The 23,902-nt window shown below is 42.1% G+C and overlaps 3 protein-coding genes across 3 annotated transcripts in view; 1 reads left to right on the top strand and 2 right to left on the bottom strand.

The window, feature by feature from the left end:
* Acad11 (acyl-CoA dehydrogenase family member 11) overlaps nucleotides 1-1,955 on the bottom strand; it is a 62,229-nt gene extending 60,274 nt beyond the window's left edge. The window contains exon 1 of the mRNA XM_051205918.1: nucleotides 1,740-1,955. Within this exon, the coding sequence (XP_051061875.1) occupies nucleotides 1,740-1,882 (143 nt within the window). The 5' untranslated portion in view covers nucleotides 1,883-1,955. The remainder of the gene's footprint in view (nucleotides 1-1,739) is intronic.
* A 511-nt stretch (nucleotides 1,956-2,466) lies between these two features.
* On the top strand, nucleotides 2,467-16,891 carry Uba5 (ubiquitin like modifier activating enzyme 5). Its single transcript, XM_051205928.1, has 12 exons — nucleotides 2,467-2,790; nucleotides 5,221-5,266; nucleotides 5,379-5,468; nucleotides 8,276-8,385; nucleotides 9,504-9,590; nucleotides 10,644-10,728; nucleotides 11,477-11,581; nucleotides 11,706-11,833; nucleotides 14,455-14,590; nucleotides 14,823-14,901; nucleotides 15,085-15,191; nucleotides 16,761-16,891. The coding sequence occupies exons 1-12, from the start codon at nucleotides 2,648-2,650 to the stop codon at nucleotides 16,842-16,844; spliced, it is 1,200 nt and encodes a 399-aa protein (XP_051061885.1). The 5' UTR covers nucleotides 2,467-2,647; the 3' UTR covers nucleotides 16,845-16,891.
* A 2,803-nt stretch (nucleotides 16,892-19,694) lies between these two features.
* Nphp3 (nephrocystin 3) overlaps nucleotides 19,695-23,902 on the bottom strand; it is a 42,695-nt gene continuing 38,487 nt past the window's right edge. Inside the window, exons 23-27 of the mRNA XM_051205960.1 lie at nucleotides 23,848-23,902; nucleotides 22,794-23,034; nucleotides 21,631-21,756; nucleotides 20,977-21,092; nucleotides 19,695-20,357 (exon numbers count right to left, since the gene is read on the bottom strand). The exon at nucleotides 23,848-23,902 is cut by the window's right edge and continues 73 nt beyond it. Of these exons, the coding sequence (XP_051061917.1) occupies nucleotides 20,177-20,357; nucleotides 20,977-21,092; nucleotides 21,631-21,756; nucleotides 22,794-23,034; nucleotides 23,848-23,902 (719 nt within the window). The 3' untranslated portion in view covers nucleotides 19,695-20,176. The remainder of the gene's footprint in view (nucleotides 20,358-20,976; nucleotides 21,093-21,630; nucleotides 21,757-22,793; nucleotides 23,035-23,847) is intronic.

Consider the following 23,902-nt stretch of genomic DNA (forward strand, 5'->3'; position numbering starts at 1 on the left):
GTATGGAATTTTCCTGCTCATATGTGTTATTTCTAAGGTTCTTTAAAAATTCCTAATAAGGTTTTGTTTTGTCATGTCTCATACAAAGGTCTTGCATACCTATTAGACTGGTGTTTAGGTAATTGGATTTAAAAAAATGTTATCAGAGCTTTTTGAATGTCATATTTTGACTGTTGCTAGGATATAGAAATGCAAGTGGTGTGTATACTTATCTTAACAAACTATTACCATGTAGCTCATTGGCTCACCAACGCATGAACCGGTGTGGTGTTTGTTTGCTGTTCTTGTCCTGTTAAAAAAAGTTTGCACTTACATTGTGAAAATGTGTGGTTTTTCTTTGTCTATTTATTTATGGGGGCATGTGTGGAGGTCAGAGGACAACTTTCAGAATCTGTTCTTTCCTTCTAAAAAGTGGTTTCCAAGGACTGACCTCAGGGCAGCAGGTGCTTTTACCTAATAAGCCATCTCACTGGCCCAGAGTTTAATTAAAGATTTTTTGGTACTTTTGTGGCCTAGTATGTTTTTAATTATTATAATTGTTTCATCTGTCCAGGAAATGAATGTGTCTTCTCTGTTGAATCCGTACTTCCATACACGTGTGTTACATCAAGCTTATAGAACATTTCTGGAAAAATAGTTTTTGAGGCTAGGGATTGCTACATAATCCAGCTGGCCTCAAACTCACAATCAATCTCCTTCAGCCTCTAAGTGTTGGGATTAAAGCCATGTAACACCAGCTTGGATTCAGAAATAATTTCTGTATCACAACTAATTTCATTTGTTGAGCACGATTTTGGTGAACATCAACTTAATTCAGAATTATTTTTAAATCAACATAGGACCACATTAGCCTGAGGATATGTATGTATGTATGTATATAACCTTTGTCCAAAAGCAGGATGGAAAGCTCAAATGGCTGGCCAAATTCCACTGGCATTTGAACTTTGATCTGTTTTAGTCTGTTTACATCACAAAACATTATTTTTCAGAAGTGTAATACTTTATCTCCACCCAGATATTTCAATGCTTACGCCCTTTCACCCACATTATTTTGTTTCCTTATCAAGACTAATGGGAAAGACCAATGTTACAAGAAAGAAACTTTGGTCTCAGAATTTATGTTCCACTTAAATCCCCAGATAGAAAGTCCCAACACAGTTTACTGGGACCATATAAAACCATGTAAAATGGTTTTATACTGCAACCATATAAAAATGAAAAACTGTTGCAAATCGTCAGATTCACTTGTGGGCGGAGACAGGTACTCTCAGGGTCATCTCATCCAGGTTAATTTCCTTGCTTCAAAAACTTGGACCTAAAGTGGTGTTTAATATGGCTAAGTGGAAAGGCTTGAATCTGAATTTGTATACTTCGGGTGGTGTTATTAATCTAGCTGCAGGTGACTAACGTCAATTAAACAAAACGCCACCAGTCCTTGATTGTAGTACAAAAGGTCATAGAAGGCATTTATTTCTCCAAAAGCGACCAGGTTCATCCATCTCAGTGAATCAGGCAAATGATTTTAGTACTTAACAAGATTGCATTGCATAAGGGACACTGCACTTCTACTACTGCCCTCTAATACAAACTAGCCCGGGGTTCAAGGACTAGCCATACAGGAAGCGCCCTTGCGTGGAAACAAATCGCGAATGGCAACTGAGAAACCTACGCAGGGCCAAAGGAAGAAAAGCGCCAAGCACAGACTTGCTCCAGCTGGAGGTGAAGACTATGATAGATACCTGTATTGAGTTACGGTCAGCACAGCCCGGGGAACTGCCCCAAAGCCAGGCAAATGCTGGTTCAGGTAGGTCTCCAGGGACCTGACGTCGAACTTGTGCTGGGGTAGCACTTCCACGGTGTCACTGGTGACATTCCTGTCCATGATTGCCACTGCAGTCACAGGATACAGAGGCGAAGAAGCCACAGAAAACACAGAGGTTGCACGGAGGTAGAAGCTTGGAGCTTGGGGGCGTGGCCAAGGCGGGGCTTAGCGGAAGCCAATCACCGGGACTGTGGGAGGCGTTGCTAAGCAGTGTGGACCGTTGAGTGTAGTGACTTGGGGGTCTGACGGAGAAATGAAGGAAGCGCCTGCTGTAGCCCCAATTTAGGATTTTTCTATCAGCGTCAGAGCTGGAGGTCCCGATTTCAATAGAAAAACAAGGTCACAAACGTCACTCGGGCAAAGTGAAGACACAGAGACCTTCCACCCTAGTGTCAATCACGCAGCAGGCGGAAGGCCTGTGAAGTCCGGTTAAGAAGAGAGTCCGCCGGGGCCGTGGGTCCGGGAGGAAAAGATCTCGGTGTTCCTCATGGCCTCCTAGGTTAGAAAGGCAGAGTCGCTTGTCGGCCTGACCTAGACACACGTGACGCTGGCCCTGCTGCGACCCGGTTTAGCGGTTCCAGGGAACTGTTTTGAGGAGTGTTTGGCCGAGGGGAGCCATGGCGGCGGCGTACAGGAAGTGGCGCGCCGGAAGGCCGGCGGGCGTGGCGGAGACGTGTCTAACTGGGGTGCCTGGAGGCTCTTCCTCGGGTGTCAGGATCCGGAAGGCTGTCCCTGGTCTACCTGCATTCGTGCGTCCATCGCAGCAGCGTGGGGCGGCGGCGGCGGAGGCCCAGGCTGGGAGCGGCGGCCGCTGGGGGCCCAGCCATGGCCGAGTCGGTGGAGCGGCTGCGGCAGCGGGTTGAGGAGCTGGAACAAGAACTTGCCCGGGAGAGAAGCCGGCACGTCGTGGGCGGCCGGACACGCATCGAGAAGATGAGCTCCGAGGTGGTGGACTCCAATCCCTACAGGTGATCCTTTCTTGCTGTGGAGGCCCTATTCCTAGATAGGCAAGGCCACGTCTTAGTGCCAGTCGGAAGATAATCCTTGCTGAGCGTAGTGGCTCACGATCGATCCCAGCATTCGGTAAGGTGAGGTGGGGGATTATCGTGAGTGCCAAGCCAGCCTGGGCTACATAATGAGTTTTAAACCAGCTTGGGCTATGCAATGAAGACCCCTTCCACCTGCAAAGAGGAAAAAAATAACATTTAATTTTATAAAAAATCCAGGCCAGGCATCCATATGGTGCAGCTCTTGTGCCCGCTGTCCTGTGCCCAGTTTCCTGTTTCCCTTGTCCTTTATTTAGTCTGCCTTGCAGTAAACTCTTGTCAGAACATAACATCTCACGTGAAGCTGAGAGAGAGAGAGAGCACAGTTTCCGAAAGGCCTTTCTGTGTAACTTAGATGAAGCAGGGCAAGGGAGAGTTAGTGACTGGGGGGCTCAGCAGCATCTCTGGCTATTGACTTTGCTAGGCCTGCTTACGCCTGTCCTTTGCTCTCCCTAAAAGGACTTAGTAATTTAGGAGGGGGAATACAGAGCTGTGGTTAAGGGAACACCTCTGCACCAAAGCTGAGTGAATTTGTTTCTCAGCTTACTAAATAGCCAGTAACTTCTGACAGCTGCTGAGCTGCTTAAGAGTTCCACCTGTAAAGTGGGGCCACAGGGATGCCCATTTCTGTCATAGTTAAGAAGGCGGAAGCAGTCAGTTCATGAGAAGTGGTTAAAACAAGACTTAAAACAAGATTGCATTTAGTAGCATGCAGTTAGGCCTTTCAGTTACCTGTTTTTCTTCTCATCACAGCCCTATGGGATTGCTATTTCGATCTTATTCTGTAGGTGAAAAAAGTGAGTGCTAGACAGCTACGTTAGATAGATTAGGGTAAACCACACAAGCTGAGGGGCATTAGGTTTGTCCCCAATAAGTCAGAAAGTAAGTAGTGTGGATAAAAACTGGGTGGTTTTAACATAGGTGAAGTTCCAGAAAGAGAGCAATGGTTGACGTGTGCTGTGGTTCTAGAGACACTCAGATGATGACGCTGGAAACCCCTGCGGGGGAATGTGTGTTGAGGAGCTTTAGAGGACTACTGGAGTTAGGTGGGTCTAGAGACACTCAGATGATGACGCTGGAAACCCCTGCAGGGGAATGTGTGTTGAGGAGCTTTAGAGGACTACTGGAGTTATGTCAGCTAAGTGAAAGCATGAGGAGAATAGAGGCATAAGGAAGCCGCAGTTGCTGCCTTGAGGGATGGAGATTATGGAGGAAAGGGAAAGTTCTAAAACCCCCATCCAGCAGTGAACAGTTATCTAACCAAAGCGGCCAAGGCTACTGGGGTGGGAAGTGTTTGTGCAGCAGTAATGGACATTTACAAGTGAGTGCTTCGGAAGACTGAAAAGCAGAAGTGAAAACTCTGCAGTAGTTTGCATTTGTAGGTCCGATCACATAGAGGTGAAAGTGGGAAGAAAGGGGCAGCCCAGTGGACTGCAGACTTTCCTACCAACCCTGGATCCACGTGTGCCTTAAAGAAGAAACCAATGAAAAATAATACATTTCTGTACGTGTGTGTATATGCATATGCAGTACACACACACTCTCATTCACTCTTAGGTAGTAGAACAGATGAGCAGTAGCTGAAGTGCTTAGAGTCCTTGGGATACAACAGATGCTTCCAGAAGTTGACATCATCCATTGACAGAGAACTTGAGTTTATTTTATTTTCTTTATATACTAATACAGCATGGGAAAATAATGACACTTCTCTTTGGCCCTTAACATTTAAGCCATTAGGTGTAGATCTTAGCTGCACATTAGGATAAAGGAAGTTCTTTAGAAGAAAAATGTTTCACAGGCTACACTCAGGAAAGTCCATGTTCTTAAACCTACCCAGTGATTTAATCTTACCTAGTAAAAGTTAGCTTTTAAGGTCAGTAGGTTGTCAGATTTGCTGTGTACCCCAGACTGGTCTTGAACTCCTAATCCTCCTGCCTCAGCCTCTAGCATGCTAGGATTACAGATGCCTGCCACTATGTCCAGATAGATTCCTCCTCTTTAGAAACACTAATAATGCAATTTTGGTGATTGTTTTCTTTGACGGCACATGTCTGTAAATACCATTGTTAAGATTACAAGTTTGGGGCTGGAGAGATGGCTCAGTGGTTAAGAGCACTGACTGCTCTTCCACAGGACCCAGGTTTGATCCCCAGCACCCACATAGGAATTCGCCATCCATAACTCTAGTCCCAGGGGATCTGACACCCTCTTCTGGCCTCTGCAGGCACTGCATGTACCTTCAGTACTGCCTGTATAAGCACACATACAGGCAAACCACCCATGCACATAAAAAATAAAAATCAAAAAGACTGCAAAAACTCTGAAGCTTTTTTTTTTTTTTTCCTTTTTAAGCCGCCTGATGGCTTTGAAACGGATGGGAATTGTCAGTGACTATGAGGTATGATGACCCTTGCCAAGCTTCTGAACTTGATTTCAGTAAATGAGAAGAGTTTTTGGTGACCAAGCAAATGAAGAGTAGTAACCAGCACGCGTATCATTGTGTTTCACAGAGAATCCGTGCTTACACTGTTGCAGTCGTAGGTGTTGGTGGAGTTGGTAGTGTGACTGCTGAAATGCTGACAAGATGTGGCATTGGTAAGGTAAAAAGATTTCTCTTTGCCTGTCCAATAGGGAAATGTTCACTCCCGCAGCAAATCAGGTACAGATTAGCACTCTTCTGATCAAGCACTGGTTTATTGATTTCTGTGGTATTGATGGAAATTGCTCTTCTCAAGAGGCTGAGTTATATCCCTCTCCTAACAAAGGCTCATGTTATTGCCAGTTAAACAAAGGGTATTTAATTGTGTTCAGGAACTTTTGTTTAGGGTCGTGTAATGTGTAAGTAATTTGGAATTATTTTTAGATACAGAACCTGTGAGACACTTAGATACAGAACCTGGTTCTGGGGTGCCCCCCCCCCCCAGGAAAAGACCACATAGATTTAATTTTAGCAAGGTAAAAATTTGCTTCTACAGGAGGGTGCATAGCCATGCCAAATCAAGCAGGCAAGATACCCAGTAGGGGTTCTGGTAAGTTTTTTATTCCCAATATAAGGGTCCCTATGCCTCATTTTTGGTGTAAGAGTTCAGCCCCACACTCCTGCATAGTTGGCTAATTCCAAATAGCCCAAGTCCAACTTGTGGGAACAGGATACAGCCTTGAGCATATATTTTGATTTCCAGAAGTGCTGACCCTGGAAGATTTAAACTTCTGCCAAATGACTAAAGTATTGTTTCTTAAGTTATTATTATTTTGTTATTTATTCTTCTCTCATATAATACAACCTGACTGCATCCTCAACTCCTTTTACTCCTCCAAGTCCCCCCACAACAGTGTTTTAAAAATAGAGTTTTGTCTTATTAACCCTTTAATACAAAAGACAGTAGTACATTTAAATGGCACTCAGATCCTGAAAATCTTATTATGTGATCAATTAAACCACACAGAGAATGGATAGCTTTTACTTTGAACTAGGGGATGTTTTATATTTTTTTATTTAACCCATTTTGGTTTTTTTCCAGAATTTAATCTGTCAATTTCAGGTTTATTAAAGCCAGGACTATTGATATTAGTGGTTGAATAGATAAGTTTCCACAGTTATCTGCCCTGTTATTTTCATAAAACATACAGTCTTCAATATCATTTGTCAGTAAGTTAATATTAAAAGTTAGAGGTTGCAAAATTGGCCCTCATTTAGCAATATAAAAATGATGCCAACAAAATACTTAAAATGCTTATTACAATTTTAGTATCTTTGAAGTGGTTTACAGAAGCAGGTCAAATATTGCTTGCTGATGACTTGAGTACCTGTTGACAGAATATAGGAGATGCTTGAGATGAGTAAAAGTTGAGTATGTGGCCATATTAAAACAGACTGCCAGACCCCGGTTATGTGCCTTGCTCTCCTGGGCATTTGCTAGGAAGGAAGACTTAATCTGCAGAGCATACAACTGAATCAGAATCTGTCTTTTAGTGGACTCTGCATATTTATGTTGGTGAAGTGCTTTTTGCCCAAACTAACAATTTCAGGTGATGCAGATGCTGCTAGGTGAGGCCTCAGCAGTCATTCTCAAGGACTACTGTAATTAGAATCACCTGGGAAGACATGGCCAGTTCTCATGTCCAGTTACACCCATGATAGTTAACTAGAATTCTGACAGTGAGATGCAGACTCCTTTATTTTCAGTAACTCTTCCAGTGATCCCACTTTATACCCAGGTTTATAAGACTATAAACAGATAATTTTCAGGAATTCTTCTGTCTGTAAAATAGATAAGCAAGAAGCTAATTAGTGGAGAAATGGTGCCTAGGAGACCCAGAACCCGTTTCTTGTCTCTGCAAATAGCTGCAGCTCCCTGGATCACCAAGTCTTTGTCAGTGGCTTTGCTTTCCAGATATATGGCAGGCCAGAAAGTCGTCATCATTTCCTGTGACCGAAGCCAAGCTGCAGTGTTACAACGTCCACTTTTCAGAAAGCCAACTAACTAGGAGTCACAACTCCAACTTAATACTCTGTCCCACTTAGTGAATATTATTGAATGAGCCATGGTTTAGGGACTTGGCGTGATAAAGGGCTTAAGTGGCATCGTTGCCATCAAGATACTAAAGGTTTCGCTAGGTATATATATATATATATATATATATTTTTTTTTTTTTGTTTGTTTGTTTTTTTTTGTTTCTTTGTTACTGTAGCTCCTGTATTGAGAAGAATAAAATTAGGTCTGGGGATGTAGCTTTGTGGTAGAGCAGTTACCTACCATGGATTAGGTCCCAGGTTCAATCCCCGGCACTTCAAAAAGAAAAAGAAAAAGAGACTAAAATCTCCTTTTTCTAGATTCATAAGTCCTGTTCTTACTGGTAAGAAATGTGATCTGCACATTTTAAGTGATCTACGCATTTTAAGTGATCTGCGCATTTTAAGTGATGTGTGTACAATAGCAAACACTGAAGTAGGACCTAAGAATAAAGTGGGAGATATAATTAACTGCTTGACAATTCTCTTTGGAGTAATGATTTGTAGCCCCAGCTTAGTCATCTGGTGTGTCATACCAAGGGAGTCAAGGAAAAAAAGGGAATTATATAAGATCTTGCAGAATTTTTAAAATGCTTGTGTGAAGTGGAACGGACTTCCCTTTCTCACTGAGGCAGTCTGCGCTGGTCTATAGAAGCCATGCACAGCATTGGGTTAGGGGAGAGCTGCACCCAGAGTCCTGCATTAGCTGAGTGCCTGCTGTTCAGCAAGGCTCAGGAGAGGAGCTGCGCATTTACCTCCCAGGACAGTCAGGGAATTAAGACACCAGGTTCCGTAGAATTAACTGTTACTGTGCCACTGACGTTAAGCCTGTCAATCAGAAAACCCACTAGTTTAAAGTCATCTTTCACTGAAATACCGCTGTTTTCATTTTAGTTACTGCTCTTTGACTATGACAAGGTGGAACTGGCCAACATGAATCGACTTTTCTTCCAGCCTCATCAGGCAGGACTGAGTAAAGTTCAAGCAGCAGAGCACACCTTGAGGTAACTGCACTTGTGGCAGAGGGCCACATGCACTGGGGTCTTGTTTTGTACCTACTATGAGCTAAGCTAAGTAGAAATGGATTTGGATTTTTCTCTATGAAAAGCATATGTCACTTATGCAAAGAACTCTCTTACTTCTTTACCTGGGTTTGTGTAGGGCTAAAGTGTGCATATTTTCAACTTTGCTGCCACTGTTTAACTGTGGAGGCACAGTGTGAGATTAGCCACAGACAGCACCAACGTGATTGAGTGCACATGCCTTTGTTCCAATAAAACTTGAGTTTTAGACTTTGAAATCTGAATTCTATTTTCATGTCATGAAATACTCTGAAAAAGATTTTCCCTCAACAACTAAGAATTGTTCTTAGTGATGTGTGATGGTACATGCTGCAAATCCCAGCACATAGGAATTTAGGCACATGTGAAGAGTATCCCAAATTTGAGGTCAGCCTGTACTGCACAGCAAGTACTGGGCTAACCAGGGCTGCAGGGCATAGACTTAGAACCAAACCCAAACCAGGTAATTCTTACCTTAAAGGCCAAACCAGAATGGATACTGGGCTATATTGGGTTCACAGGCTGTTAATTTGCCCACCCCAAACATTCTTGGACTAAACTTAATCAGGCTGTACTGGGACTCCAGCAGCACTGAAGGCTTTATTCCCAGCATGCAGGTGCTCTGTGTTACTATGGAAGCATTCTTGAAATCTTAGGCGAGTCCACACTAGGTGTCCAGAGTTGACCTTGCAGAAGGACATAGTCATCGAGTGCAGTGTTGGGCAGCTGCAGCAGCAGTGTGTGCACTGAGGGTTGGACACAGGTGACCTGTGTGTTCTCATCCTTGAAGTGCAGTAATGGCAGCCGAGGAAGACTTGGGATCTTCAGACCCATTGAAAAATAAATCCTCCTTCAGCCTTCTCCTTTCTGCTTCTCTGTCCTTTTTTTTTTTTTTTAAACAGATTTTTGCCTCAAGTTTATTTGTAAGAAAATAGCATAGGGCACTGGTCATCTGCAGATAGTGTGTAGATATGTTACACCAGTCCATCTGTCTTTACCTTTTCTATCCTTCCATCCTCTTCTTACTAGGAGGGTTGGTAACATTTGCTTTTCCCTCTTAGGAACATTAACCCTGATGTGGTATTTGAAGTTCACAACTACAATATCACCACAGTGGAACACTTTGAACATTTCATGAATAGAATAAGGTAAAATTTATGAATATTTTGTGTAATGTCCTGATGTCTAGCTCAGTTAAACAAGTGCTAGAAAATCTATTGACAAATTTTTCAGCTTTTAGGAAAAGTAGTTTTTTGTGTGATGTTTATGTATTAGAATGTAGTCTACACACCAACATATATATGTTCCAGAAATAAAATTGGGGGAAAAATCCCTCTGAAAATTACAACGATTCGACAGAGGCCCTCAGGTTTATGTTCTATGCTCTAGACAGTACTTTATGCCTGAAACCTTTTCTTCAGCCTGCCAGGACTCCTCAGTAATTTTATTCTATGAGCTTTATGAAGTGTATATTTGCAGGAAAGCTCAAACAAGGCAGTGACACTTGCTGAGCTCAGTGGCACTGGCCTGAATTCCAGCACCAGTTCGAGGTTAGTCTGGGCAACATAGACCCTTTCTCAAAACAATAAAAAAATAAAAAATAGACTGTGTATCTCACAGTTGGGGCCTTTACTTGTCATGCTTGAGGCCCTGGCTTCTATCCCTACAGGGCTAAAGAACCAAACCAGAGTAAATGTCTTTGAGAGACCATAGGGTGAGGACAGCCCTGTGACAGACTTCGTGTTTCCTTTGCTAGTATGGAATCATTAATTCTCCATTCAGGAAGTGGCTTAACACTTTATATGAGGTCATTAACATTAAACACTATGTTATAGCTGTGTTCAAACATTTAATGAACGAAAACTGACTGCACAAATAAAATCCAGTTTCAGTGTGTTCTGTGTCTCGCTGGGTGTGGTGGTGAACACCTGTAAATCCTACACTTGGGAGGCTGAACCAGGAAGGCACAAGCTTGAGATCTGCTTCAAGAAACAGTGGGGCATTTATGTGGGCCGTGGGATTTGGGTTTGCTTTTGGTTGTTTATTTTGAGGTGGAATCTCATACTGTCTGGGGTTCTGCTTCAGTCTCATGTGCTAGGACTACAGGTGTCAGCCACCAAGCCTTAGGACAGAAGAAATGTCCTAAGAAATGTATTTACAATGAGGATACAAAGTAAATACAGTTTACTTTCCTTCTCCAGTAATGGTGGATTAGAAGAAGGAAAACCTGTTGACCTGGTTCTCAGCTGTGTGGACAACTTTGAAGCTCGAATGGCAATAAACACAGTGAGTGTTGTGTAGGGGTTGCAGCCCTGGGTCTAACCTGGTGTTCTAGTTAGAAATAGTTATAAGTTTAAACTCTATTTTCACAGCCTGCTTTTAAAATGTGTGATAAGAGCGTTTGGCTTCACTGTGGCATGTTACAGTGTCTCACTCTCTTACAGATAAGGTAGCAGACATTTCCAATGTGTGGTTTTAATGTAAAGGAATATATTATGATAGTCACCATTAAGTTTTCATTACATTCATTACATTACACTCATTTACTCTGTGTGTGTGTATGCATGTATGCATGCATGCTTATACTACCATATATCCCTGTGGAGGTCAGAGGGCAACTTGCAGGAGTTGGTTCTCTCAGTGGGATGAGACCATGTGGGATCTAGGGACTGAATTCAGGTCATCAGCTTTGGTGGCAAGCATCTTTACTGACTAAGCCATCTTGCTAACTCACCATTGGTTTTAACTTTTTGTCTTACTAGGATTAAATATATAAATTGAAAACATTTCCCCAAAATAAAATACAGTTCTTTCAAAGATTCTTATGATTTTTGAATTGCTGAAGTTTTAGACAAGTAAGTTTTTATATTAATTTGAAGAAATCTAGGAGGCGGTGGTTTGATATTACTCAACTATTGCAGCTCTTCTCTCTGACCCCAGAGCCCTCAGAATCCATTTAGATGACACCTGATACTCCGCAAAGGAGGTTGGCAGTAATTTTCGCTGCTTTGTGTTTTCACTTTTTCCTGTGCAGGCTTGTAATGAACTTGGTCAGACGTGGATGGAGTCTGGGGTCAGTGAAAATGCAGTGTCCGGGCACATCCAGCTCATGATCCCTGGAGAGTCGGCTTGTTTTGCGGTAGGCATTGTCTTGGCTCACTGTCACTGTTGGGTATCAGTGATCTCCGGTAATTGATGTCTACAATTTGGAACATTTCCGTTGCTCTAATCTGTTTGAAACTGGTGTATTCTCTTTCATGTAGTGTGCGCCTCCACTTGTGGTTGCTTCAAATATTGATGAAAAAACCCTGAAACGAGAGGGCGTCTGCGCGGCCAGTCTCCCCACCACCATGGGAGTGGTTGCTGGCATCTTGGTACAAAACGTATTAAAGTAAGTGAGGGCTGATTTTTCTGACTGGTTTTGTATGCTTTCGATTAAAATGTATTTCTAAGAATTGATACTGTCAACTAAGTAGTTACCTTAAATTTTCTTTTACGTATGTAGATCATACATACATGGACTTTTATTAGCATTACATGTGTCTTCTCATGTACCTATGTGAGCATATACATGCATACATGTTTATTTAAATGTCAGTTACTCCCTGCATTTGGAGTAGCTTGTTAAATGATAACAGCAGTCCTACATCACTGGATGAGAGGCTATTTCATGTATCATTAGGCATTTTCAGCATAGTGCAAATTCAGTGCACTTCAGTGATACACCAAGTAGCTCCATAGGACCACTGTAGCATATGTGGTCTTTTGCTTATTGAAATGTCGTGTGACACTGACTCTAAGAAGCATTACACAAATGAGGTAAAGCTGTACGACCTTGACAGTGGGCGGAGACCAAGGCACAAACCCATTTGTTTGTACTATCTTGTCACTGTCTGGAAAGTCATTCAAACCAGAAGAACACTTCTGTTATCCCACTCCAGACTCTGCCAATGCATGTTTTAACTGTAGCTGAAAATGAGGAAAACAGGTTTTGTATAGCTAAAGTTTTGTCAGTTTATAACCAATTCACTCTTTGAAAGCAGTGTCCTTTAGAATTCTCTAACTTTGGCTAATTTTTGCCCAACTTCACACTTAGTAGCCTAGTTAGGTCTCCTCAGTCTTCACGATAATCACCAACTGCAGCGTGGTGAATGAGGCATCCCAGTATCAGAAGTGTAGCTCCAGCAGAGGTAATAAGTAAGACACACGTACAAGAACTCAGAAGGGTGAACTAGGGCTGTGGTGGGTGAGCAGGTGGCCCGTCTTACAGCAGTAGGTGCTAAGAACGCTTAATGATAGTACTAAAAGGGAAACAGTCCTGTGACAAAAACACCCCCTCTGGGTTGTACATCAGGCTGTGCCTACTTTTATCACTGCTGTCACCAGTGCTACACACAGCATCTGACATTAGTACTGGAATACAGCGTTTATGTATAGTGTAGGTTTCTGCAATTCATTTCACCAAATATCAACTGTTTTTCTTGGAAAGGGATTATGCTGTCCATTAAAGATTCAGGGCACTTGTCAAGTACATTAGTATCATCAAACTCTTAAAGCTCTGCCAATCTGAAGAATAGCTATTTCAGTTTCCACTTACTTATAGAAAAAAGTTTGGGGACTTAGGTTTTTTTCCTATGAATGATCATGGTACTATCATCTGCTGGGGTTTTAAAATTTTTTTTCAGCCCTTGTTAACATATTTAGAACATATATTTTTTAAAAAAAATTCTTGTCATTTTTTTCATTTTTATATTCATGTGCATGTTATATATATATATATATGTGTGTGTGCATACATTCATGTTTGTGTGTATGTACAGGCATGCATCTAGGCTGTTCACGAGAGGCTTCAGTTGCTATTGCTCACCTTCCACGTTGTCTGAGATAGGGTCTTTTATTGTTTGCATTTGCATGTACCAGGATAGCTGGCCTGTGAGCTTGCAGGGACTCTGCTATATTGCCTCTCACCTTGCTGTGGGAGCACTAGAATTACAGTCATGCACAATTGTCAAGCTTTTACCGGGATTTTGGGGATCTGAACTCAGGTCTTCATGTTTGCATGGCAAACCCTTTGCCCATTGAGCCACCCCCACAGCTCCCATTCAGTATAGAAGCTGTCGTAGTTAGGGTTTCTATTGTTGTGACAAAACACTGTCACCGAAAGCAACTCATGAAGGAAAGGGTTTATTTGCATTATACTTTCATATCATTCCATTGTTGAAGGAAATTAGAGCAGGGATTCCAGGGACCTGGGGCAAGTACTGAAAAAGAGGCCATGGAGAAGTGATGTTTGCTTGCTAGTTCCCCGTGGCTCACTTAGCCTATTTCCAGTACATTCCAGGCTGCCTGCCCAGGGGGTCACCATCCATAGTGAGCTGGACACTTGTACAGTAATCTCAGCTCTGGGATTATAGGCTCATGATGCCATCCCTGCCTTTTTTTGTGGCCCCTGGGGACCCAGACCCAGGTTCGCATATTTCCATAGCAAGTCCTTTATCCATTGAACCATCTCCCAAGCCCCAGTAGCTCAGGTTTTAAAAGCACATCATCCATACTGGAGTTTCCTAAGATCAATGTGCTGCTTTGAAGTTTAGCATGTCATACTTTACTTGCCAGCAGTTTATGTGTAGTAGAGGTTCAAAAATAATAGCTCATTATAAGTGATGAAAGGTAGTATACTTTCCTTTGCTTCCTTCATTCAACAAATATCCAAGCAGCTACTGTGAGCCAAGTTTTATAAATAAGGTGGAGAAAGTTGCTGTTTTCTAGGTTGTTTGTTAGAAAATTGATTACCTACTCCTAAGTCTTTTTTAGAAATTCACTTCCTTCTAGTACTTTTTTCTTTATTAAATATAATTTGATTTTCTTTTTTCTTTTGTGTTTTGAGATGGGATCTCACTGTACATCCCTGGTTAGTCTAGAACTCACAGAGATCTGCCTGCTTCTACCTCCCAAATGCTGGGACTAAAGGTAGGCACCACTGTACCTGGATAATTTGGTTTTCTTTTCCAGGTTTCTGTTAAATTTTGGCACGGTCAGTTTTTACCTCGGATACAATGCAATGCAGGATTTTTTTCCTACCATGTCCATGAAGCCAAACCCTCAGTGTGATGACAGAAACTGCAGGAAGCAGCAAGAAGAGTACAAGGTATACACAATCGATGGATTGGTCAGGAAGTCCAGGACAGTAACTTGGAAAGGAAACAGCTTGAGAATATGATATAAATGGATTCTAGATTTTAATAGTTGTAGTTAATTTAGCATACTTCAAAGCAAAAACCCATTTTTGCTTTTGGTAAGATGAAGACCCTGTGTGAATTCTTGGGGAGTGCTGCAGAGAACTGAGGAGTAATGCTGCTTTGGTCCCTTGCCTTATACAGAAGAAGGCAGCGACACGCCCCACACAGGAGGCTGCCCCTGAGGAGGAGGAAGAGATAACACATGAGGACAACGAGTGGGGTAGGAGGCCTCCACGCGCCAGACTCACATTGGAAGCATGCTCTGCTGGGAGGGAGTATAAGACTGCGCAAGATCTCTGATAATTCTTACAGTGCTTTCTGGCGGGGATGTAAGAGGGAACAAAAGCAAGTGATTGCTGTGGATTTCTCGGGAATGAGCACAGCCTCACATTCAATCCTGCAGGTATTGAGCTGGTGTCTGAGGTTTCCGAAGAGGAACTGAAGAACTCTTCAGGGCCCATTCCCGACCTACCCGAGGGAATTACAGTGGCATACACAGTCCCAAAGAAGGTATTTGTGAAATCTGGTTTACGCATACTTAAATATCAGAGAAGAGAAAATATGTATTTCTCTTCTTTCAGCATCATGTTATGTCAGTAGGCTACTGAGGTGTTTCCTCTAGATAGCTGTGCGGTTGACCTTGAGGTGCTGGGAAGTGTTCAATGTCAGCATGGAGACAGGCACAGCTCATTGGAAACTAAGAAACTGAGACTTCCAAAAATCCACAGATGTATCAAGGATAATAGATTTTAGTTAAATTAAAATACTACTTTCATTTCATATGCTGATAATTTTAGCCACAAACCCATTTAAAAGTACTTCAGGAAAGGGTGCTGGTATGTGCCTGTGGTCCTAGCACATAGGAGGCTGAAGCAGATGTGCAGTTTGAGATGAAACTGTATATGTAATAACAGCCTGGAAGCAGAGGTTGTGGGTGGGAGGTTAGAGGTGGTAGGAGAAAGAGAGAGAGAGAGAGAGAGAGAGAGAGAGAGAGAGAGCCAGCCAGCCAGCCAGACAGACAGCCAGACAGACAGAGCATGCACATGAATCAACCTACAGACATACAGACTCTCAAGTGAAGACAGAGCAGAGGCTGGGAGCACCAGACAAAAAGATATACAAGTAGGCAGTAGGTATTGAGAAATCACTGAATATTATTGACAGTCAGGGGCTGCAGATGAAAGCCAGTGAGGTACTTTTCACTCCAGGTGGACAGGTAAATAAGTGCTGGCAAGAGTGTGCAGAAAGGGAGCTGGAATGTCATAATGCACTGCTATAGATGCAAATTAGTGCATCTGTTAGGGAAAACAGAATGGGGGCTCCTCAGAAACTTAAAAAATTACCGTGTATGTGATATATGTGATCCGGCAGTCTCATGGGGGAGGGTCGGTACATATCTAAAGCATATATAGCCAAAATGCCCATTGACTAATAAAAGATGCGCACACACAATGGAACACTTTTGAGCCATGAGAGGATGGCAACCTGTCATTTGTGATAAGACAGACGGACCTGGAAGTGATTAAGTAAAATAAGATTGGCACAGATGGACAAGCGTCACATGATCTCACTCATCTATGGGCTCTAAAAGGTTTGATGTTGTAGAGTGGAGCGGTGCTCCCAATGGTGAGCAGGGGGAGGAGGAGAAGAGGCTGGCTAGCAAGCAGCCTGTAAGCTGCAGCTAGTTAGGAACACTAAGCTCTGGTCACTGTCGCAGAGGGAGGGGTGGCTGTGGGTAGTCACCAATGCATGTTCACAAAGACAGTGGTTTTTGAATGTTCTAATTACAAAGAAATGATTTGAGGCGCTAGGTTTATTATGGAGTGAACATCATACTATATACATGTACTATAACTTCATGATCCACTATAAGGTTGTGTAATTTTATACTAAAAATACACTCAGTAGAAATGCCAAGAATATTGAAGTTGCTACCTCCTGAACAAAATTTTGGTGGGTAATATAAAGAATATGTATCCGATAAATATGCTTCTTAAGCACATTGAGCCTGGGTAAAGTAAACTTTGGGCGAGTAGATTTGTATGGCTGTTTTCATTGCATTCCCTCTTTTCTTGACAGCAAGAGGGCTCTGTTTCTGAAGTAACAGTGGAAGATTCTGGTGAAAGCTTGGAAGATCTCATGGCCAAGATGAAGAACATGTAGACAGTGGACTGGCATTTGTTTGATTTTCTGTGCTTATTCTGTTCCCTTGGAATTAAAAAAAAAATCAGAACTAATAAAACTTAGGGCCGCCTTAACTGGCATGTGAATCTTCACTGAGTTGTATGCTGTGTGGAACACGCAGTTGCTTCTTGCTTCTCTCTACAACTGCATCAGTAATCCCATCCCATAATTTCCTTTACAGGAATGAGCCGCCTGTCTGTGGACTGAGGCCCTGGACTATAAGTAGTACAGAGGGAAGGTGAGATGTTTAGCCTGGAGGCTATGGCTGGCAAGTGTCTGAGTGTCCGAATGGCTCCCTGCAGTTACCCACTACTGCTAATCTGACCAGAAGTGACTTGAGACAATCAGCCTATACAATAAAACATCACTTCAGATGTTTCTCCATGAGTAGAAGCTGTTAACGTGAGCTTTCTGGCCTAGTAGGTCCTGCTGCCCTTCTCAGCTACCAAAGAAACACAGGGATGCTGTATTAGGTATAAGGCTGTTGGTCATTGGCTTGAGTTTCTTATTGGCTAGCTGTCTTAATTATTAACCCATAACTAACTACTGATACATGTATTTCCATGTGGTCTATCTTTACGGAGACTGCCAGATCTGAAACTCCTTTGCCTGCTACATGATGACTGCTCAGTGTCTCCGCAGAGAAGCGAGTGATTTCCTGTTTGTCCCTACTTATATCCTTAGCTATGTCATCTCCTGTCTGGCCAATCAGCCAATCAGTGTTTTATTCATTAACCAATAAGAGAAACATACACAGAAGAACATTTCCCATCAACGAGCAGAGTATCTTCTTCATTGGCAGTGTGTAAACCTGTGACTTAAATGTTTAAGACAAAGCACAAGCTGTTTTTGTGGGCAGACAAATACGTTCAGGAAAAAACATCAATTGTATTCTAATTTTCACTGACCAAGGAAAGGCATTGCCTTCTGTAACAAGTGCCTGGAGTCGTCATGCTACCGAAGAACAGGCATGAATGCAGTGTCCAGACCATGTACGCCGTCATATAGACTGACCCTAAATACTTCATTTCAACTTGATTCCCTAAACAGTGAGAGTTAGCAAGGCTTGTCCTGAGTAGTGGACAAGATGAATTGCCTCTGCAGTGACAGGTATTTGTTCTTTGCAAGGGTTTCCATTTCCTAACTGTGACCACTAAAATTGTCAGCTGATCTGAATTTTTGATGGATCTTTACCCCAACGTTATGAAATGAATCTATGAATGTCTAAGTTGTGTGTATTGGGAAATGTTAGCAAAAGTTGAATCATTCCTTACTTGTAAAATGAAGTTGTAAAGACCAACTCTAGACATTAGTTTAATGTACTAGTTTTGAGATTCTAGGATTTTATATGATTTTTTTTTCATGTTTGTAGTGAAGTCAAGAAGAGGGTATGCTTAGCTTTGAAACTTACATTTATGTCGCCTTGGTAAATCTGTATTTCTTACAGAACTTAGCATATTAGATTGGAAGATAACTTTTCAAATCACTAGACATATTTTCAATTTTTACAATGAAATTTTTTTCAGAATACTTCTTGAGAAATAGTGGTCCCTGAATTTTTTAAGCTTTACTTGAATTGTTGGACTTTCAGGGGGATGCAGTAGTCATGTCGTCACCCCCCGAGGAAGTTGCATGACACGGAGCCCAGCCTTCAGATACCAGAGTTCTAAAATTTGATCAAACTACTGAGTAAACTTGACTAATATTCAAGTCTGCTAAAACATGTTCAATGTTTATTTTTAAATAATAATGCAAAGTGTAGCCTTCTAGTAAGAAAAAAGTACAAAAAAGGAGAACTTGGCAATTGTACTTTTAAAAATGGAATACAATTTCTGTTGTTATAATAATACATATTAAGATCTCATAAGATTTAAAATTGATGAAAATTTTACTATAAATACACAAAAACAATACCTAATGTGGCAATATTTATAAAGTCTATAAAAATATTTAATTTTCAGTATAAAAGTGACAACTAATTGACGAGGTAAAAGGAGACTGATTTAGACCATTTAAGAAAGAAATGGAATTGTCGTGGCTTTTTTTGTGCATTGAGGAATAAATCCAGGGTCTGAAGCATACGGCCATTGCATCCCCAGCTCCACTTTTTAAATTTTGTGACAAGGTCTCACTAAATTACCCAGGCTGGCCTTGAACTCACTCCACACTCTAAGCTGGCCCTGACCTTGAGAACCTCCTGTCTCATCCTGTGAGTAGCTGGGAGTCAGGTCTGTAGCACAATTAGATCAGAATGGTACAGAGAATGGTACAGTTGCCATCAGACGCTGTGGTGCAGCAAAGTGACAAACTTCCCTGGAGACAGCACAGAAAGCAAGGGCTGACTAAATCAGCTTAGGGGAAAGGAAGACTCAAAAGCAAGGCCAGACGTGGTGGCATGCACCTGTGATCCCAGCATCCAGGAGGCCAAGGGGGAATGGTCATGAGTTCATGGTCAAGCTGAGCTACACAGACTCACACCACACACAGTAAGATGCTGGGAGATACTCAGTTGGTAAAGTGCTATGTAAGCATAAGGACCTGAGTTCAATCTCCAGAACCCCTCTAGAAAGCTGGGCATAGGGATGGAGGCTTGTATTCCTGTCTCTTGTATTTCTGGTGGAGACAGGTGGATCCATTACCAGGATGCCAGAAGACCAGTCAGTCTAGCTAAGTGAGCACCAGTTCACTGAGACCCTGTCTCAAAAACAAACAAACAAAAACAACCCAAAGGATCTCAAACACACACACACACACACACACACACACACACACACACACAAGGTGGACAGCAACTGACCTCTGGCCTTCATATATAGATGCACGTGTGTGCATGTTCTCACACACAAACCCAGAAAAACAAGAGTTCTTATCTAGTTTATTCCATTGAAGATTGTTCAGACCTTTCATAAACATCCCTTTAGCCCTTTTGAGGTAGAGAACTGGGTCAGACCCCTGCTGAGAACAAGACCAGTGAATGACAGGGCTAAGGCTGCTCTCCAGGAAGCAAAAGAATCATGGAATTCTTAAACCATGGGCTCCTGTCAGCTCTTGCTGCAGAGACCAACCCACTCCTCATGCCATTAGGGCACTGATGTCTACACCCTGGATCTCATCCCATAGGAAATGGATTCTTTAATCAATTTAAGCTGGACACAACAATTCAGTGCAATCCAATACAACTTAAAACAAATACCAGTTAAATAACACTAAGTAGGAAAAATGATTTTCTTTCAAAAACACTGTTTTGAATTTGAATGTTCCAGATGTTTGTTTTATCCTGTGGTATTCCTGCAAAAAAAAACCTGGCACTGTTACCTTTGTCCTTGGGGTAGGAAACTATTAGGAGAATGAGTTGTTTTGAAGATAAATGTGTCTCCACTCGATGACTGCCTTGAAGGAGCTTTTCCACCCAAAAGTGATGTCTCTGCTTCTTTTATTTCCATTGCCCTTTTGTACAGTTCAGCGGCCTTTTCAAAATTCCCTTCTTCATAGCTTTGAAAGAAAAAGCATGGGAAATATACTTATTAGCAAGAAGCAGCTGTCTCTTCTAAATAGCCATCCTAGAGACAGAAAATCAAGTTACAAATAATTTCCCATCCCCACTGCACTTGCTTTTTCCTTATATATGGTCATAGGGTTGGAGGCTACTCATCCAGGTAGACCAGTTGGCCAGAGTTCCCAAACTCATCTATCTATATCATGGATTATGTCTTTTGTATATGTACCATTAAGACCGTGTTGTAATGGGTTTGGTAAAAAATGGTAACAAGTGTTGTTACCATCTGTACCCCAAGATGAATACACAGGAGTGAGTAAAACTCAACACATACTTAACTCATTGGCTCTGAGGTCAGTAAGTAGCCCTATCGCCCAAGAGGCAGTCAGCAGTATAAGCCATCTTCTCTACAGGCCACGATACATACCTTCAAAAAGTAAACCTTCCTCACCCTACTCTGAGTATCACCTGAGGATCTAAAGCTACAGGAGACCAAAACAACTACTCTCCTCCCAAAGAAAGACTACTTCCAGCAATAAACAGTTCGTGCTGTTCTGTGATGAGTGAGAACTGTTAAAGACCTGGGATAGATGAGAAAACAGGGTAATTTCTTACCTGAGAACAGCTAAATTTTTTAACGTTTCTCCAACTCGAGGATGCATCCGCCCCAAGCTGTCTTCATAAATCTTTAATGCTCTCTCATAAAGTGGCAGGGCTTCACTGTGCTTTTTCTTATTAAAAAAAAAAAAATCGTGCTCACTTAAACAACACTGTTTATGAAATGACTATTAATGTATTCTATACTGAGCTGACCTACTTTGGTCAGCACTTTAAAAATCTTAATATCCTCCTAAGAGATGCAAGTAAACACTATTTTATGAACAATTATAACTGGAGAAGCAGTATAATAGTTAGGAAACACTCCTTCAAGTTTCAGACTTGTCCCTAGCCCCAGTCTGACCCGACTCCAAAGCACAAGGCTGCTCAAAGACCTTCCCATCCTTTAGGCAGATGCTATGAGACTGTCCTGTGGCTTCAAGGATCTCCAGAAGGTGAAACGCAAACCTGAGCTCAGCAGTTGGCTGATGTTCTAACTCAGACAGGAACCAGCTTACAAATACAACCTCAATAAAGTTGAGGTATTTAAAAAGGAAGAATTAACTGGTAAATAGTCTTACATTTTCTTTACTGTGCCATTAACCTGTATTTATCCATATTTTTTTACCCTCAGATTATTAATTTGTAAACAGTTGAAACGTAGATGCTTACCATCTGGCTATGAAGGACTGCTAAGTTCACCAAGGCAGTAGCTACACTGGGGTGCTTTGGGCCAAAGGATTTCTGCCGAATTTCAACAGCCAATTCATACAAAGGTACAGCTTTGTCAACTTTTCCCTAAAAACAAAAGTACAATTTAACACAACCATGAAAGCCATAGATAATCTGACCAGAGCTTCCCCCAGAAATAAAATTTATTAAGTAAAGTTGCAGAAGCATTTTCTAGAGCTGGTCGTGCCTATTTTCAAGCAACTGGAAGTCCAATAGACTATAGAAATGGAGCTGGTGGGAACACAACCATCGTCTGACAATTTGGGAAGTGCTTTATTTACTCCCCAGTGTTTCCAGTGAAAGAAAAGCCTGATGCTGTAGGGCTGTTGCTGTACTTAAGACTGAAGGCATCAGAATAAAACTACTCCCCACCAACTGCCAAGTCCCCTCGGGAGCTTTCTTTTAAAACACACCGAAGCTGGCCTGAAAGGTCAGCATATTCCCTTCTTACTACATGAGCTTCTGTGCCTGGGGAGAGGGGAGAGATGGGGTGGGGATGGACACACACACAGGGAAGGACAGACACACAAGGACCATCAGCAAGGGAGTCACCCAACTTCTTAAGATGGCAACAACTCTGCCATCGCTCCTCTCAAAGCAGACTGTGGCCAAGTTTTGTTTTGAACAGATACAAAAAGCCAAGTTTACTCCCATGGCAAAGAGCTGATATTTAATTGTAGATAAAGTCAAAGAGTGAAACAACTTGACAATTTTGTTAAAAAAAAAAAAATAAGGCAATGTCTGAAGCCCTGGCCATTGGGTGATTTGGTTAATAGCAAGTACAGTAAGGGGGTTTGAAAATATATATATATGAGATCTCATTCATAAAGTTGATAAAACTGTTCATATTTGAAAGGAAGTCATTCACAATGTTGATAGATTTGTAGTTGGAATGCATTTTCAGAAAATCAAATCGGTATCTTAATTGAATTAAACCTGAAACAACATATACCTCCATGTTCTCATTTGTTAGAAATTAAATAATGCTCTTTTAAAAAGCTCACCTGAATAACCTCCCATCAGACGATAAACTAAGTAGTTGGCTGCAGTCACGGCTTCCGTGGTACATTATAAAGCATGCAGGTGTGGCGGGGCGGACTTACTGTTTTCTTATACAAGATAGCGAGATGCTTCACTGTGTAGGCCAGGGAAGGGTGGTCAGGTGCCAAGGCTCGTCTCCGGATGTCCAGGGCTCGCTCGTAGAGCTCCTCTGCTTTCTCATACTGCTTCTTTTCATTGCAAAGAGCTGCCAAGTTGTTCAGGGACTGGGCACAGTCTGGGTGATCTGGCCCCAGAACCCGCTCCCTCATTTCCAAGGAACGCTTCAGAAACTGCTCTGCCATTCTAGGAACAAAACCCCAAAATGCCTTAAACAAGGCAAGAGTCCTAAGCCTAGTGATGTGGGGAACAGGAACATTTTATTCAGACCAAACCCACCCCTGCACCTCTCCCCACCCTCCCCCACCCTTCGCTTGACACAAGGCATAAGTTCTCAACTCCCACTTCTCCTAAAAGAAAAACCCACAGATATTTTTGGAAACAGCCTTCTAAGACCTTTACAGTGATCAGACCTGTGCCAAATGAAAGATGTTGGCATCCATTCCTTTTTTCTTAGGAGTCACTTCCAAAAAATTGTTAGTAAAAGAAACTTAAGTGAAGTGGACGGGGGGAAAATGTGTTGCATTTTCCTGAAGTTTCAAATTGACTAGCTGTTTCTGACATCTGCAGAAACCTAACCACACTTGTTTTTCAGACAGTGGAGGTGTAGGTGTGTGAAGTCGTTTCTGTCCAGCTAAACTAAAGGGTAAAGCAGCAGCCACTGTTTCTTCTAGCCCCTCGCTGGTTTGAAATTGCCTCTGTGAGGGCTCATGTACGATGCCTGCATGCATTCTTTTCATAGCACAAAGGCCACACTAGGGAACATACAGAGTAAGCCTGAGGTTCAGAAGCCACATAGGAAGGAAAAGAAAACAGGACATGACATCAAACAGGAAAGTGGTAGGGTTTTTTTTGTTTGTTTGTTTGTTTGCTTGTTTGTTTGTCTTGTTTTATCTTTTTCTCCTTAACTTTGGACTTGATTGACATGTCAAACAGCTTCATACAAAGACACACAACACAGTAGATACTTAATCGCAGCATGAATGCCACCGTACTCACTCGAGGTTGTTTTGCAGATAGTAGAGGACACCCAGTTCGTTGAGGGTGCGGGCAT

Source organism: Phodopus roborovskii, unplaced genomic scaffold, assembly GCF_943737965.1.
Source record: "Phodopus roborovskii unplaced genomic scaffold, PHOROB, whole genome shotgun sequence".
NCBI lineage: Eukaryota > Metazoa > Chordata > Mammalia > Rodentia > Cricetidae > Phodopus > Phodopus roborovskii.